At 46.6% G+C, this 17,402-nt stretch overlaps 1 protein-coding gene and 1 long non-coding RNA gene across 4 annotated transcripts in view; both read left to right on the plus strand.

Moving 5' to 3' along the window:
- Positions 1-17,402, plus strand: part of LOC133273736 (uncharacterized) — a 589,959-nt gene that overhangs the window by 341,998 nt on the left and 230,559 nt on the right. The gene's annotated exons all lie outside the window — the stretch shown is intronic.
- Positions 1-17,402, plus strand: part of PRDM11 (PR/SET domain 11) — a 48,056-nt gene that overhangs the window by 11,540 nt on the left and 19,114 nt on the right. For all 3 annotated transcript variants that reach the window (XM_061462155.1, XM_061462154.1, XM_061462156.1), the window contains exons 2-5: positions 8,356-8,474; positions 9,018-9,121; positions 9,997-10,259; positions 11,179-11,246. In XM_061462155.1, coding sequence (XP_061318139.1) covers positions 8,359-8,474; positions 9,018-9,121; positions 9,997-10,259; positions 11,179-11,246 — 551 coding nt within the window. In that variant the 5' untranslated portion in view covers positions 8,356-8,358. The remainder of the gene's footprint in view (positions 1-8,355; positions 8,475-9,017; positions 9,122-9,996; positions 10,260-11,178; positions 11,247-17,402) is intronic.

Consider the following 17,402-nt stretch of genomic DNA (forward strand, 5'->3'; position numbering starts at 1 on the left):
GTTTGTTTAAAGAAAGATCCATAGATGTGATATACTTGAATCTATAAGGCGGTTAACTCAGTGCATGAGGGCACAACTAATACCTAATATCTGATACCATAGAATTTCAATAAAGTACGAGTGGTTAGGAAGTCAAGGTAGTGATTGATAGTCTGCATCCAGTAAATAAACTAAAGTGGCCGTATAAAGAGTAAGGGGGGTGAAGGATACTCAGAACAAAAGGACAGTATTAGTGCACTAATGAATTTACTGTTTGTGTATTAACTTTAAAATGAACTTAGAAAATCATTTTTCAGCATCAAAAGATCAAGGCTCTGGCATTGCCACGTTAGACGAGGGGAGCAAATAATCCAGCTATTTTAAGATAGAGCTCGATCATTTTACAGAAGAGTCTTTGCAACATGATATGTGGAGACTGTGGCTTCAAAGAAGTGGACTCGGTGATCCTTCCCTCCAAAGGAGGCGAGGGAAGAAGCCAGTTCTGCCTCACATTCAGTGATGCAGAAGAAGCCACAACTTGCCGCTGGCAAAACGTGTCGATGAAGCAAGTCTGGTGAAATACAGCTATTGATAGGGGAAGGATGGAGTTACTCAGTTTGTTTGGTAAATGGAGCCATTGAAACAGTCATTTTCATGCAGACACGTGGAGAGTTATGGACCTGGGAAGGTATCTCCTGAAATCCGTGAAGGGAGGCCTGAGCAGTCCCGTGTAGGGGTCAGAATGGGCAGGTGTCTTCAGGGAGCCTCAGTGCCAGGTCCTGCCTGGAAAAGATAACTCTGATTTTGGACATACAAACAGGGAGGTGATGAATCAGGGTGAGGAGGCAGTTTTATGTCTGTAGTGCTTATATTTACTTCAAGCTTAGTCTGACACCAGCGTGGCTTTCTGGTGCCAGCATCTTGAAGTCATGCAGAGAATACTGGAGGAGTTACACAGAAGAATGACAAAAAACTGTTGGGAAGTTGCGAAGATGCTGCATGGGTTCATATCCAGGACTCTGCTATGTATGTGTTTTTATTCAGTGCTGATCACTGTTGCTGTCCAAACACCTTTCAACAGTGCCTTAAGAAACAAGGCTTACGTCTGCCACTTGCTTGTACCCTTGTTCTGTCCTTGGGGAGAAAAATGGTGGTGTAACAGCATCTTGTCTTAGCACTGGGGGTTTGTGTATGTTTTAATTTTGTAAATGTATATATGTATATGTTGAAGAAGCCTAAGGCAAAGAAGTGCAACTGACCAAAGATGGTGAGGTTTGTTACATGGGAAGCAATTCTTCCCATGGTCACAAAGCAGCATCCCAACATGATGGCTATTTCAGCCTTTCCCATGGGGTTGCAGGGCCCTTTGGAAGAGCTGTTGACTGGTACCCAGAGCTAGAGAGATCCAGATACAGCATGTCCCTTGTTGGGATTAACAGTTGAAATGAACTTCTAAGAAGGTGTTGGCTTCTCTTCCCCTTGCTAGGCTTGGATGGAGATTTTGTCCTGTTTGTAGGCTAAAGGGCATGTGACGTACAGGGGATCAGTCAGGTTGACCTAATTCTCCTTTCTACCCTCAGACTGTGAATCTGTGAGATCAGCAGAAGGAGCTGAACAGAGTAAAAATAAGAAGTTTCCAGTTTAAGGGAATTATTTTTAATATATTTAAAAAGTGCAAGTCACTTGCTTGTTCTTCCAGCTGCAGTGAGTAGCTGCCTTGGCTCCATGGCGTGTTTCACTGTTTCACAGGCTTTAAGGCTTCATGGAAGCTTTACATGCACAGCATGCTGCTGTGCTGAGTCCTTACTCAACGCTTAATGCAGTTGCACCAAATAGTACCTGGTTTGCAGGGGCTTGTGCTGATCTATGATTTTTTACTATGAGGGTTCTGAGGCGCTGGCACAGGGTGCCCAGAGAAGCTGTGGCTGCCCCATCCCTGGCAGTGTTCAAGGCCAGGTTGGACGGGGCTTGGAGCAACCTGCTCTAGTGGAAGATGTCCCTGCCCGTGGCAGGGGGCTGGAACTGGATAAGCTTTAAGGTGCCTTCCAACCCAAACCATTCCATGATTATATGATACTAGCTTCTTACTTCATGATCATCAGCAAAGGGCAAATGCTTCCAGCTGACCATAATACAGAATTTTGTGTCAAATCCTGTAAAATCAGCATCATTTTCCACCTTTGCTAGAAGCCACTGTAAGACAAATTTAAGACTAGTTCAGGGATTATTTCAGAGGTTCTTCTTGCTCTGAAATGTGTCTGTCACAAAATAGATCATGGCAGGTTTTGATGACATGTTTTGCCAGTAAACCATTTAAAAGTGACATTGTGAACACATCTTGCATCCACTTGAAACGACAGGAGGAGTTCCAATTTGGCAAACGGGAATTTCCCTTTCCCCAGCCTGTCTACAGTGCGATGACACCAGGAACATAGTGGCACCCTGATGCTGTTTGTCGTGTCAGTTGTTGGTCTTGAGCAAGTCATTGAAAACACTGAGAACAGTCAGCCTTCCCTGCAGTAAAATGGGTTTAAGTGCTGTGGTTTTGAAGGTTTCTTGTAGTCCCGACCTTCTTTAGTGTCTTCAGAATTCAAGACTCAAAATGTTTCCAATTTTTTTTGGTGAATTTACAGCTACTGACTGTAGTGGAGTGATTGGCAATGATTTAACCAAGTCCTAATCATAGCCCGTGATGCTCAAAAACTTATATCATCCATGCCCTGTAATTTCCACTAATTGAGTTTGAATCTGTGACTAACCCAGCTTGTCTCCAGCTGTGCTGGCTGTGCTCAGCCCTGCTCTTTGGCTGTCAGAGAGCCTTGACCTTGCATCAAGCTGGGAGACAGGTCATCAGGTCTTTCCCTGACACCAGCTTTCAGGATGCAGAACAGCTTTGCCCATAGGAACATTAAGGGGGAAAGTTAAACCAGCGCTGTGGCAACTGTCAAGGTGAAAGCTCTTTTCCCAGTGGAGCATGGGTTTGGTTCTGTCCGTGGACAGTGGTCCTCCTCTGGGCAAACTAGTTCTCCCTCTTATTTTGTGGAATCTCTTGGTATTTGCATTGGTGGTGAGCATGAGCTGTGTAGCCACCTGGTACTTCATATAGTGACCTGATATGGTTAGCATGGCCAAGGACCTTGGTAAGTGAATTCACCTCGAGAAGAGCAGTCAGCTTGGGTCTTTCTTGGCTGTTTGGGGGGAGCTCAGAGCCTTGAATGCTTTGCTTTATTCCCCCTTCTTGTCGCATCAGTAGCTGACTGTTCTGGATTCCTATTTCTGATAATAATATGCAACTGTAGAAGAAGCATATGAATTCAAGTCCGTCTTTCACCATGGGCCTGCACTTTAAAACATGTTACAAGCTACACAAGATCTTTCTTAAAAGCAGAGGGGATGACCTCCAGAAAGGCGGCAGTGAGAAACTGAGTGAAGGAGCTGTGTGCTGAGGAGGGGATGGATTCCTATATGGCTGTTTCACATGCAAGAATGTCCCAATCTGGGAAACGTGCCAGTAAAATGTAAAATTAAAGCTCTGTTTTGGAGTCTGATCCGTGCAGATAAGAGTCTGAGGCTGTTAACTAGTAACTACAAGAGGGGCAATGATAAAGGCGGAATACTTGGAGACAGGAATTCACAGGTTTGTTCATGCTTAACCCCATTTCTACGCTTTTTTTTCTGCATTAGAGATTAACAGTTCCCATGTTCTTTTGTTTTCTACTTCCCTGATTGTGAGCAACATGGCGAAGCCACTGAATGTGTCATGAAGATATGTGACGGGTCCTTATCTACTTTGTGAAGAAAGTGGGAGAGCTTATGTGGCACTGCCTGTGAACCCAGGGATGACTTTTGGGATGTGTAACAGTCACGCTCGTGTCCAGAGGACTTGATGTTGCATGCAAACAACACCTGGATCTTCACAGCATCCCTCTCACCTAGGGATCATCCTAGATGTTGTGGCTGCCCCATCCCTGGCAGTGTTCAAGGCCAGGTTGGACAGGGCTTAGAGCATCCTGCTCTAGTGGAAGGTGTCCCTGCCCATGACGGGGGTGGAAGTGGATGAGCTTTAAGGTCCCTTCCAACCCAAACCATTCTATGGTTTTATGACTTTGCAGTAGGCTGTGTGCACAGTGACACTTGGGAGGACTGGCTGTCCTGGTAGGCACAAGGACATGCACATAGCAGGCAAAGTACCTGCTGAAATATCTTCAGCAGTAACCAAGGAGCCTGCTCTGCTTATGCGTACATGGTGCTTCTCCACATCATCTGAAACCTTCAGAGGATCTTCATATTTAGGTGTTAGCACAAACACAGCAATAAAAATTGCCCCCAAAAAAGAGAAAAGAACAATGAATTGGAGGAAGTGTAAAGTACAGAATGTGAACTAGTCTCTTGTAGCAGTGGGAAACTGAAAGGGGGGGGAGAAAGGGCAAGAAGGAGGAACTAATGGGCAGTGAAATTAGCGAAACTCAAAACCAGCTTTAGATACATCAGAATCTAAACCAGTCCTGAAAGCAGTCACCTGCTGGTGCCTGGAACTGGAGAAATGTCAGATATTCTTTCCTGTAGCTGCTAGAAAAGTTGGATGATGGTACCAGTTGTAGCAGCAACGTGATGCTCTCTGCTGTAGCAGTAGCTTGGGGAAATACCAAACAGCAGCTACTGCTGCTTCCATGCATCCATGGATTTTAAAAGGGCTGCTGAGCAACACTCTGGGCCATAAATGCTGGTTTAAAATATATATATATATATATACATACATGTAATGTGAGTTAGACTGAGTAAAAAGTGTGTGTTAGTTGCCAACAAGTAAGCTAATATCAAGTCTAATCTGGGCAAGCTAGAATAGTTGGCAGTCTGATGTTGGCTTCCAATAAAATAACACTAGCAGATAGGGGGTGGATTGGTCATGATTTAAGGGGGTGTTAATTGCAATAATCAGCCTGTTCAGATATTTTAAAATAGGGGTTTTGTGTGATTTTCTGATGTTGCTATAATTCTGCTTGATGAAGGTTAAAGCTTTGGTATGTGTTGTGTGTTTAATGCACTGAAGTTGTGCCACAGATCATCGGAATAAGCATCTAGAATGATTCAGTGTGTGGCATTGTTGGAGCAGGCCCAGAGGAGGCTACAAAGATGCTGCGAGGGCTGGAGCAGCTCTGCTCTGGAGCCAGGCTGAGCCAGGCTGGGTAAGTCTGGAGAAGGGAGACTTTCTTGCAGCCTTTCAGCACTCAAAGGGGGGTTGTAAGAAAGATGGAGCAGGATTTTTAGTGTAGGACCTGTAGCGCTAGGACAAGGGGTAATATTTAAAACTGAAAGAAGGGAGATCCAGGCTAGATAGAAGAAAGGAAATTTTTCAGTATGAGGGTGGTGAAGCACTGGCACAGGTTACCCAAAGAAGTGGTAAATGCTTCATCCCTGGCAGTGTTCAAGGCCAGGTTGGACAGAGCTTGGAGCAACCTGCTCTAGTGGAAGGTGTCCCTGCCTGTGGCAGGGGGCTGGGACTGGATGAGCTTTAAGGTCCCTTGAACCCAAACTCTTTGATGAGTAACAAAAACCTGATTAAATGAAAGGTCACAGTGTGACAAAAGGAGAGCCATTGCTGATAAGTGTATTTCTAGCAGTGTCACGTGGGAATTGTTTCTTTGGCTTGATTCTAATCAAGTGATGGGTGTTGGTCTCTTTTCCTCCAAGTGGTAGGGTGAGAGGAAATGGCCTCAAGTTGGGCCTGGGGAGGTTTAGATTGGATATTAGGGAAAAATTCTTTACTGAAATAGTTACCAAGCACTGGAATGGGCTGCCCAGGGAAGAGGGTGAGTCGCCATGCCTGGAGACATTTAAAAGATGTGTAGATGTGGCACTTAGGGGCATGGCTCAGTGGTGGTGGCAGTGTTAGGTTTACGGGTGGACTCAATGGTCTTGAAGATCTTTTCCAGCCTAAATGATTATGTGATTTCTTAAGTCTGTTCTTGTCCTGGAGGAAAACTGAAGGGGGCCTACAAGGATGCTGGAGAGGGACTCTTCATCAGAGACTGTAGTAAGAAGACAAGGGGTGATGGATTTAAGGTTAACCAGGTGGAGATTCAGGTTAGATATAAGGAAGAAGTTCTTTACTGTGAGGGTGGTGAAGCACTGGCACAGGTTGCCCAAAGAAGTGGTAAATGCTCCATCCCTGGCAGTGTTCAAGGCCAGGTTGGATGGGGCTTGGAGCAACCTGCTCTAGTGGAAGGTGTCCCTGCCCATGGAAGGGCATTGGAACTGAATGATCATAATGACCCTTCCAACCCAAACCAGCCTGGAATTCTATGATTCTAAAGCATGAAGTTAATTTGGATTATGTTTGTGGGCAACACAAAATCTAAGCAAGTCACAAGTAATGAAAAGAGGCAAAAAAGTTAGTGGTGGAGTTGTGATCTCATGTATGCTGGGTGGGACCAGAAGGAGTTGTAGGAATGCAGGTACCGAGTCTCAGAGCAGGAAGGAGGGAGCTGTTGCAGGAGCTTGGGCTCTTAAAGCAGCACGGTTGTTCAGAACATAAACCAGGCAGAAAGTAAATGGGTTCTTGGACGCAAACATGGAAATCCTGAGCAGGGCAGGGAGGGTGTTATCGCCGTGCAAGGTGCTGCTCCCGTCAGCGCAGGAGTGCTGCGGCCGGTGCTGCGCAGGAATGTTGCTGATAAGTTCAGGGAGGACCATGAAAGAGGGGGAAGGCATACAGTGAAATGAGCGGCTCTGCCTGTAAAATAAACACTGGATTTCTTCTTTTTCCCTTTTTCCTTGTTGGAGACACGGCGTAGTTTAAAGGAGTTCACTGGAGGAAGCGCGGTGGCCTGCCTTGTGCAGGAGGTCGCACTGCATCATCACAGGGTCTCTATTGCTCCATAACAGGAATCTCTAGGAGGGAAGAGTAGGAAAGGAAAAGCCATTGTCTCTTCACAGACAGATGTCTGCATCTCTTCCTACTGAAGCCCTGGGGGTTGTGAGTGTTTTACCTCCAGGTGCCTCATCCACGAGGCTTCCAAATGGGTTGGTTTACTGACCAAGAGCATCTCCCCGCCAGCCAGCACCGTTGCAGTCCCCACAGCTAACCAGCTCTGGGGCAGCACCCATCTTTTCTCGGTTTTAATAATTTCCTTCTGCCCCAGCTGTTGCTTTTTGCCTTTTGAGCTGTTTTACTGCAGACTTCCCAGGAAAGGCTTCTCCTTTGGGAAGGGCAGGTATTCCCTGCCTGCAACAGTGGCTGGTGCATGGGGCCATGACTGGAGAGCTTCCCCCTACAGAGAGTGCAGACCAGGGGTTCAGCATTGCAGAATAATGAGTCCCTCCTTGCCCTTACTGTCACTTTCCTTCTTACTGGCTGTGGACATGGAAAAGAGGGGTGGGTCACAGGGAATTTTGGGGGCAGCAGCTGTGAAGTCTGTCCAATCTGGTATGGTGCCTGGGGGCAGCCAGTGTGCATGCCTTGGAGGAAGTCTTAAGACAAATGCAAGCAGCGTTCTGTTCCTTCTGTCAGTCTGGGATGCTGTGAAGCTTAATGGCTCTTCCAAAAATCTTGAGTCAAGCAATTCAGAATTATCATCATTTGCTTTATCAGTATTTTCTCTTCAGCGCCATCCCGTGAAGGGGGAGGAAGGAATTGTTATCATTCTGGAGTTTGCTGTCCTCAGATATCGTTAAGAGGTTTTCCTGGCTCTTGCATTGAGCTGAGAGAGAAGCATTTTCCCTGAAGCAGCCTGTGTGCCGGGAGGGCTGTGGTAGCTCAGGTCAGGTCATTGCAAGGGATGGGAAGGTTGAGAGCATGACTTGTGCAGTTTGGTGGAGTCCTGCAGGGCACTGTGGGCACTTACCTGTTTGTCCGAGGTGTATGGAGCACACTGAAAGCTCCATCTGCAGAGGTCATGGGAACTGGTATATGTTATATTAGAATCATAGAATCAAGTGATGGTTCATAGAATCATATTTGTAAATGGATCCTGGTTCATGCTACAACCTGCATTCCTCTTTCTTGTCATTCAGTCTCCAGACGCTTGCTCTGAGGTAGTGGTGCTCCGTATTTCCATAACACATCCCACCCATCCGTCTTAAATTCCATGCATGACATTTTTAATGGGTGCTGTGGTGCATACTTCAGATTCCCGTGCCTCAGGTCGCTCCATGGTGTCTCACACACTTCACCTGACCTGCAACTGAACTGCTCTTTCCTCCCCAGCACGGGAAGGGGTTTCCATCTACTTGTGCCCTGGATGATGACAGTGACTCTTGGTGCAAACTTGCTCTGCTGCTGCATCCTGGAGGAGAAAGGCTGTGATTTCCTGGGGGAGGAAGGCTGCCATTTCCTGGGTGCTCATTTTTCTCCTCCCTCCCTTCATTCTCTTTCAGAACATGAGTGAGAACTTGAAGGACTGTTTGATCCAGACCCAGGCTTCCTTAGGGGAGATGGTGACAATAAAAACAGAGGCCTGCTCTCCGCGCCGGGACCAGGAGTATGGACAACCTTGGTACGTGGCTGAGCTGCAGTCCCGTGTACTCTAACCTCTTTCTCTCTACCTCCACCCGCCCCGAGCTTAAAGTTGGTTGTGAGGGGTATACTTGAACTTCTCAAAGTTATTAAAACCCTCCCATGTGAAGCTGGAAAAGACCTTTAAGATCATCAAGTTCAACCGTTACCCCAGCACTGCCAAGGCCACTGCTAAACCACGTCACTGAGAGTCTCATCTACACTGTTTGTGAATACTTCCAGGGACAGTGATTCCACCACAGCCCTGGGCAGCTTGTTCCAGTGCCTGACTACCATTCCATGAAGGAATTTGTCCTAATATCCATGCATGGAGGTGCTGTAGCTGAAGCTACCTGCTGTAGTCTGAGCCTTAAGCCATCTCAGGTACCAGCTTTTGGCAGGTTGGGCAGCAAGTGGAGTCATTTCTCTGCTGTAGGTGTCAGGACTAAGAGAGTTGATCAGGCCCCATTGCCTCTGCTCCTCTCTCTGTGCAGTCCCAGCATCTTGGTTGGTTAATGTCATCTTTCTCTTGTTCCCTCCCCAGCTCTGGAAGGCCTGACCCACAGTCCATGGAGGTGGAACCCAAGAAACTGAAAGGGAAACGGGATTTGATCATGACCAAGAGCTTTCAGCAGGTGGATTTCTGGTGTAAGTGTCTTGTGAGTGAGGGGAAAAACAATGCTGCCACTTGCATAGGCTTTGGTCTTTCCTAGTTGATGCCCTGCTACTTTAGGTTGGGAAGCAGGGGACAAAAAAGCTGGGGCAAATTTGTATGCTCCTCCAGCACATTTGCTAGGAAGCTGTTGCACAAAAGCAGTTTGTCTGTCGTGGGGCTCTGCAGCAGTAGGGAGGCGAGTGGAAAGTGTGCTGGAAATGTGAAAATGCACAGGAGCCTGCAAAACCCAAAGGCTTAGATTCAGAAACTGTGAAGGGACAACTCTTTTCCCCATATTCTGGGAAACGGTTGTAGTCACATTGGCATAGCTACAGAATACCAAACTGTAGGCCTGAGTCCCTGTCTGGACACAGGGCAAGTACCTGGGGCTGCTGTCTCTCTCCCAAACACTGAGTAAAGGCTGTATGATGAGGGTAATTGTTTTCAGGGTTGTTTGGTTTAGTTCCCCGCTGGTGTGTGGGGAATCAAACCTTTTGGCTTGAGGACACTGCTGCTATCCAGGGATATGCAGGGAGCTGCCAGCCTCTGTCTGTGCAGATGGTGGTGGCACCTTTCCCTGTGTGTAGCTCTTGGTGGTGAATCTGTATAGGACACCAGGGCTCATGCAGGCACAGGCGTTGGTTGGGCAGGCGTGGGCTGGGACAGAGCCCTTGTTGAGAGTTGTGTGGTGAAACAAGTGAGCCCTTGGTGAAGTGTCTGCATGGAGGCCAGGCTTTGGGAAAGGGGCTTAGCTAGGCTGGAGAGAGCTGGGGTGCACTGGCCTGAGTACTGTGTGTCCTGTGAGCTGCATGAGCTTTTACAGACATCACATCCTCCCACCCTAACCCCTGTACCCTCACACCCACAGTCTGTGAGTCCTGCCAGGAGTACTTTGTGGATGAATGCCCGAACCATGGCCCCCCAGTGTTCGTGTCAGACACCCCAGTGCCTGTTGGCATCCCTGACCGGGCAGCGCTGACCATCCCGCCTGGAATGGAGGTGGTGAAAGAGCCCAATGGGGAGAACGACGTGCGCTGTATGAACGAGGTGATCCCCAAAGGGCACATCTTCGGGCCGTACGAGGGGCAGATGTCCAGCCAGGACAAGTCTGCAGGATTCTTCTCATGGCTGGTGAGTGACTTGTCTCCCCAGTGAAGTGATGCCCCAGCCATTCAGCTCAGAGCTGGGGGACTTGTGGAACTGAATCTTAGCCATCTTCCCCCATCTCTGAAGATCTGCTGACCCACAGTAGGCAAACATCTACTGCCATAATTCTTAGCAGCTTAAGGGTGTAGATAGTGAAAGGAGACCAGGTGCCATGGCACCAAGTTCATGGCTGTAGGAAGCAGTTTGCTTCCTCTTGCCCCCTGGCCATGTTTTCCATCCCCACTCAACCCTGGGAATCCTCCAGTACCTTTTCCTGCTCTGGTCATTACTTTGAGGATAGAGGAAGGACTGTATCTAGAGATTGCAGAGCTCTCTCATGGACATGCAGCACTCCTTTCTGAGCAGAGTAGGTCATCCAAGAGGCCAGGAGAGAGGAGATCCAGTCCATCAGGAAGTGATCTATATGCAGACTCCAGCATCAAAACCCATAATTTTTCCCCCAGTACTACAGGCTTTGCTTAGCCTAGGAGATAGAGATGTCACTGGATGGACAGGTATTAATTATTAGGAGATTCAGGACTTGAGTTATAGGTGGGAAAATAATTGAGAGCTGCTGCTCTGAACTGCTGCTCACGCTTTTCTGTCTGTAAAGTAAATGTGTGTCTCAGCCCTGTGCTGAAAGGGGAGTTAATCTTCTGTATGTGAGGACTGTTAGCAGTTTTGTCAGCTGCATTCATAGTTCTGTATTACCTTTGTGCATAGGAGATGCTTCTTAGTTCTGAGTAGCCTCCACACACATATCCAGGGCAACAGCCTGTAGTACCAGGACAGCTGAGATTCATGTCCTGACTTAAGGCAGGAACTGAAGCAGTGATTTGAGAGTAATACACCTGCTGTCTGGACCAGCTAGTTGACATACTCCATCTGTTCTCTTGTTTCACAGATCGTTGATAAGAACAACCGCTACAAATCCATCGATGGGACAGATGAAACCAAAGCAAACTGGATGAGGTGAGTCCATTTCTCTTCTGCCTTCCCTTTTAGGGTTTTGTCTTCCAGAGAGAGGCCATCAAACACTCCTTGTTTTGTGTGACAGAAAACCAAACCAAAATGCCACTAGCCCTTCTGTAAAGGGTGTGCTTGTGGTCTTCCAGTGTTTATTGTGATGAGAATCCTTTGGAGGCACATCAGTGACAGGGACTAAAACAAGGATGAGTGTACATGGAGGATGGCTGTTTCCTGGAATGAGGACAAATGATAAAGATGATCCTATTTGTCCAGTCTTTCAAATACTGACAGGTCTCACTCCATTGTTTTTTTTTAACTTAGTTCAAATATTTGCAGAATGCTTTGCATTACTCCCAAGGTACCATCTGATTCTGTTTGGGGTTTTTTATCCTTTCCTATTTGATGGACATTGGAAAAGGTGCTTTACTTGTTTTCTTTCTGGGCTTCACTTGAAACAATTGTCAGTGGTGACTGTCATGAGTAGTGGCAGCTTTATTGTGTTAGGAGAAACATGGAGTGAGTTGCCTCAGCTCTGAATGCAGGAATGCTGCTTGTTCTTGCACTCCCTCTGCTGACCCAGCAGAGGAGAACCCAAATACCAGTCAGTGGGGCGGGCTCTGGTTTACCTGCAGCAGTAAGGGAACATGTTTAACCATGATGCAGTGCTTCAGGTATTGTCATGTACCTGCAAAGGATGTAGGTCACTCTTGCAGCCTCCCAAGACAGAGGCAGAGCACTGAAGTGCCTCCTGTGTATGGTGCATCACCAGGATGGGGCGTTGCGCACTGAAGCCTGTCCGACATTCAGACCAGTCCTTATTCAGGGGTGAATTTTGGAAGTGGCTGTTATCAGGAAGGCATTTCATAAAAGAGTAAAGCAGCGTGGGAATTCACTGGTTTGTTGGCTTGGATGTCTAGGATTTTCAGTTGGATTTTAGGAAAGAGAGACGGTGAAGTGCAGGTGGATGGAAGCCTGACCTCACTGGTCAAATGTGATTGCACCACTTTTGCTCCATGTGAGCGTTCACATGGATAGCAGCAGTTCTGGCCACTACCTTCACAAAGTTCAGCAAAGAATCTCATTTTTCTGTAAGAATTCCAGCTGTTTCACTACTGAATGAGAGAAAATGCTAGGCCTGGGTTGAGGCTGGAGTTGTCACCCCAAAAAGAGGCAGCGGTACAGTAAACAGATAGGTTTGGGGGCATTGAAACTAAATGATCTTAAGGTCCTTTCCAGCCCTAACTATTCTGTGATCCTATATATCTTGAAATAAAGAGTACAAAGTTCAAAAATCAGAGTGAGATTTTTCTGCTTGGATCTGGATCTCTATGTGATCTGGATGATAAAGAAGCCAGTGGGAAACATGGTCTTGGAGAGGAAAAATCCAGTGATGAACTCATCTTGCTGACATGAACATAAGCTGGATGTCTGGATTTATATGGGCACTACTCCTGGTCCCAGTACCAAGGAACAGTGTTCTTGTCTAAACTTGTATTTGCCATGGTTAGGTCTCAGGATGAGTGTGATCTGGGCCATTCTGTGCAATCTGGAAAGGAAAGGAGGTTATGGCTTTGTGGAAAGGGAATGTTTGCAGCCCTTCTGGGAAGGGATGTATCAAAGGACCTGTGCACGCTGTACCAGTCTTACTGATCTGTTTTCACTCTTGAAAATTGCTTCTAATAGCAGTGTAATGTAGAATCTGACAGATGGAGATAGTGGTCCTCAAAAAGCCTTGGTTTTGTTTGTAACCAGCTTTCAGAGGTGCACTGGATACCCTGTGCTAGGACATTTGATATGGAGATTACCCACAGAAACCCCACTGCCAGGATGCTGTAGACAGTGCTTTTTGTTTTTCAGATGGTGCTCTTTGCCATCACTCACAGGTGGAGTGCTTTGCAAAGCAGATGTACTCACCCTCTGGGTAGGTGGGTATGGCAAGGGGAGGGCAGCTTGGGCTGACTCCTCTCTCTTCTTGTAGATCTGGCTATTGTTTTTTGTTGTTTGACTACCACATCTGAGTCCATTTTCATGTTCCTGCTGAGAACAGTGTGTGCTCTGCAGCACTTGCTGGTTTCATTTCAAGTGGCTGTTTACCCAGGGCAGTGGATGACAGGGAGGAAGGAGCACAGAGCACAGCAGATGGCATGGCAATGGGAACATCTTCTTGCCCTTTCTCTTGTCACTCAGTTGACACAAACTCCTGATGCTGGGAGCATGTTCTCCTAAGCTGGCTTTGGCACAAGATAATGCACCCTTCATCCCTCTGTAGAGTATTGTGTTTCCAATACTTTAGGAAACTCCATGGCTTTTACCTGCAGGGATGTGTGCAAACATCTTCCTCTGGTTTTCTTTTCTGGGGGATCAGGGTGACCTATTACTATGGATTGCAGCAAACCTCAAGCAAAATTGGTGCTTGCTTGGACACAGACCATAAACTGCTGCTTATGGGAGTTCTTGGGGCTTCTGAAGGACTGTGTAGATCCAGCCTGGTTGTTCCTGATTATTTATAAGGAATTTCTGTTATTCAGTTGTTGGGACCTCTAAAAAAAATAATGGATCAGACCAAAAATGAAAGTAATTCAGGAAGTCCAGTTAACATCCCTCTGAGTATCTATCACTTCCTAGCTGAAGTGCCTCATGTGTGGGGTTTCCAAGCTAGTTGGGGCATTTATAGTCTGTGTCCTTTCTTCCATGTGATTCCCTGAGTTCTCAAGCTTTTGGCACAGTTCAAATTCATCCTTTCCCTCAGCCCATGGGGAAAGGGCTGGTGCAAGACTTCCTCATTCCTTCTCCTTTGCCTTCCTTTCTGCCCCTTTCCCCTCCAAATGCAGTAACAAAAGAGGTTACAGAGAGCAAGGCTGTTCTGTAAGTCTTCCTGTACGTATCTTCTTATAGTGGAGATGTCTGTGATTTGATCTTCATACAATAATAGAGCTTGGAAGGGAGCTTTGGTTGGGTCCTCCAACAGCCTGCTCAAAGCAGGATAAATAGGTCTTTTAAGTTGTTGGTTTGCCTTTAGAGGACCATTTAAACGTAACACCTTTAAAAGTCAGGGTTACTGTGTCTGCCCATGTGTTTAAGGGCAGTTAAAGCCACCAGCCTCTGCACAAGTCATTTTGTCGAACTCCATAAACTGCTCTCTGTTACCTTGCAGCAAGGGGAGCAAATGTTCTTATCCATTACTGAAGCTTATGCAGAGCAAAGGGATCCTAAAGTACTGAAGCACTGTGATCCCTGTAAAAAACCTACTGGAGAGCCCTGGAAAAAGTATCATGCTTGTTTCTTAGAGGCCAGGAAAAGTGGAGTCGGTTGATGCCTTTGTGTGGTGATCAGTAAGTGTTCCGTGTCCTCATAGTTACAACATCACACGTGTTTTTAAAGGAATAGCTGTGCTGCCTTGCACTTTCACATTGACCTGGGCTGAGGTGTGAATTCACAGCCTCACAGCCTGCTAAAGCCCACACAGCATCTCCAGAGAGATGTTTCCAGGCATCAGTGACTGCTCCTAGGGACATTCTGCATGCTAGAGAAAATGCTTGAGGGGAAAAGATCTCTCTGCCAGTAATGCTGTCTGCATTTTTATAAGGAGGAGGTTAATGTGCCTGCTGGGAACCTCACCTTAATTGAATTTGTAATTAAAACTGGCCAGAACTCATTACTCTTTGCATGGTGAATTAGCTATTAGAATACTTAAGTTCTCTTAAATCATTTTGACTCAACTCATGCTGGAGTAAAGGAGTGGAAACGCTCAAATCTAAATATCCAGGTCTACCACATGTTGTCCTATGTGCATTTAATGGAATACCCTGTGTGGGAAGAGCAAAAAGGGCTCTAATTCCCCATGGGGGCAGCTTTGCTGCTGAGCAACCATAGGTTCAGCTTAGAAGAGGGGGTTCTTGACCAGATCTGGAGAGACTTGGGTTGTGCAAGCTCACCCCTACCCAGGGGCACTTGGCAAATACAGCTACTCCTTTTCACCAGGGCAGCTTGTCAGTGGAGGTGTGTTTCCACCACATGGAGGCACTGATGATACTCTGGTTGTAGGTACCATTGAGAATAGACGTGAAGCCCAGTTTTACTGAATGTGATAAAAATCAAACAGTAAATGTTCCTTTGCTCAGTGTTCTTTGCCTCCTTCCAGTGTTCAGGTGGGAGAACTCCTTTTCACTTTTATTTATTTATTATCCCCTTGAGGTCAGTGTAGCAGGTGCTTTGCTGGCTCTCCATCATTTCATTACCTGGCTCTCCATTGTTTCATTACATCTTCTCTCCATAAATGAAGCTCCACCAACAGTCTCTCAAGGATGCATTTACATTTGTCCTGGCGAAATGCATCTGTGCACTTAGCTCCCAGCCTGGATCTGAGCAGCATTTCCTACTGTTTTTCCAGCTTTAACCAAGGTTAGCAGCTTCTGACACTTATCCCAGTGGAGGGCAGCAGTGTCAGTGAGATTCATTAAGCAGCAGTGTGACAGCACTAAGGAGAAACCAGAATGATACCTGACAAGGGGCACTCTGCCTTTCTGTAGGTTCTTAGTCTGCAGCCCACAAGCACGTGAGTGCATCCCAGTACTTCTGCTGGGTCACAGCAGTGCTGGAAGGCACCTATCTCTGAGGAGATACCAGCAGGGCCATCACAAACGTGGGGCAAGTGGGAAAAATGCCAGGGCCTTTGCTTATACCAACCTTTCAGGAAGTATTTTGAGGTGGCTGAAGCCTGCCTGTGAGAGACAGGGCGTTCAGCTGAGATTTTGGAATTAAAGGTAATTTAAGATAGCATGGTAGTAGCAAAGTAGTAGCAAAGATGCTATTGCTATTACATAGCATCTTTGGTTTCATTTAATTTGGGACCATAAGCAGAAAGCAAGCTAACACACAGGAAAGCCAATAGGTTTTCCCTCGCATGGTGTCACTTCAGAGTTACAGTTGTTAGGTGTCCCAACCATTAAGATGTCTTATTTCTTGTATGTTACATATTAATATCCCTTTTAAACATTGATTTTCTAGGCTTGTGGTGACAGCTTTTGGAGGCACTTCATAGTAACACTGAAGCCGTCTACCTCAGATGACCAAAGAGGTGGTAAATGCTCCATGCCTGGCAGTGTTCAAGGCCAGGCTGGACAGAGCCTTGGGTGACATGGTCTAGTGTGAGGTATCCCTGCCTATGGCAGGAGGTTGGAACTGGATGATCTTAATGTCTTTTCCAGCCGAAACCATTCTGTGATTCTGTGAATGTTGTGTTCTCCCCCATAACTCCATGCTGATGTAATTTCCTAGCTGAGAACTTCCTTGATGTGAGGACCAAAAAAGTTGACCTCTTTCAATATAGCTCCCAACATCCCTGCTTTTAGTTGTGTTAAGATGTGTTAAAGCAAGTCTTTTCTAATGTATAGCACTAGAATAACCATTTTGGCATTTTCTTTCTCTCTGCTCTCATTCAAGTCAAGGCATACACTAAGTTTTCCCAGCAGTTCTGCTCCTCCGTGGCATCTGCTCTCTTCCATGCTGTTCTCCATGCTCATGCACAGCATTGGCCAGGGTGTTCATTATTCTCCTGTCTGCAGTCCCACCTTGTTTATGTGCTGGATGTTCACATAGTCTGTTTTCTTCTTCTCTGTTGAATAGATCTGCCACTGCCTTTGTTCCCCTAATAAAAACCACAGTTAGGACTAGTGTTTTGTTTAAGTTTCCTTTGACTGTGGCTGGAAGAATTAACACCCTCCCCCTTTGGACAGAAGTGCCTCTTCTCAGGATGCTGCCTCCTCTTCTCAATGGGCTGAGGCTACGAGTTGTTGATTTGAAGCACCGCAAACTGGGTGCAGGCTCCTGTCAGCACCAGTGACAGCAAAGCCTAGCCGGGAAAAACAAGTGGGTGGCCTCATTCCTTTTGAGAACAATGGGAAATGACAACCATTTCTGGGTGGAACAAGGGTTTGCAGTGGAGCGGATGAATGCTGTATGTGCCGTACTGCTGGTGCTGAAGAAGAGACTTTTCCTTAGGAAAAGCAAGTTGCAGAAATAGCCCCTCAGTCTAGTAGGAATCTCCCTCCCCTGCAAAACATCTCAGTTTGATGTAGTCCCTACATGACGTCCTGCAAGTTTTAACAGAAAGGGTGATGTAAAAGTTTCCATTGCATGTTGTGCCAGGCAGAACAATAG

The sequence above is a fragment of the Pezoporus flaviventris genome, unplaced genomic scaffold (assembly GCF_033815535.1).
Source record: "Pezoporus flaviventris isolate CSIRO_AGI_PZ_B2104156 unplaced genomic scaffold, CSIRO_AGI_Pfla_v1 ptg000035l, whole genome shotgun sequence".
NCBI lineage: Eukaryota > Metazoa > Chordata > Aves > Psittaciformes > Psittacidae > Pezoporus > Pezoporus flaviventris.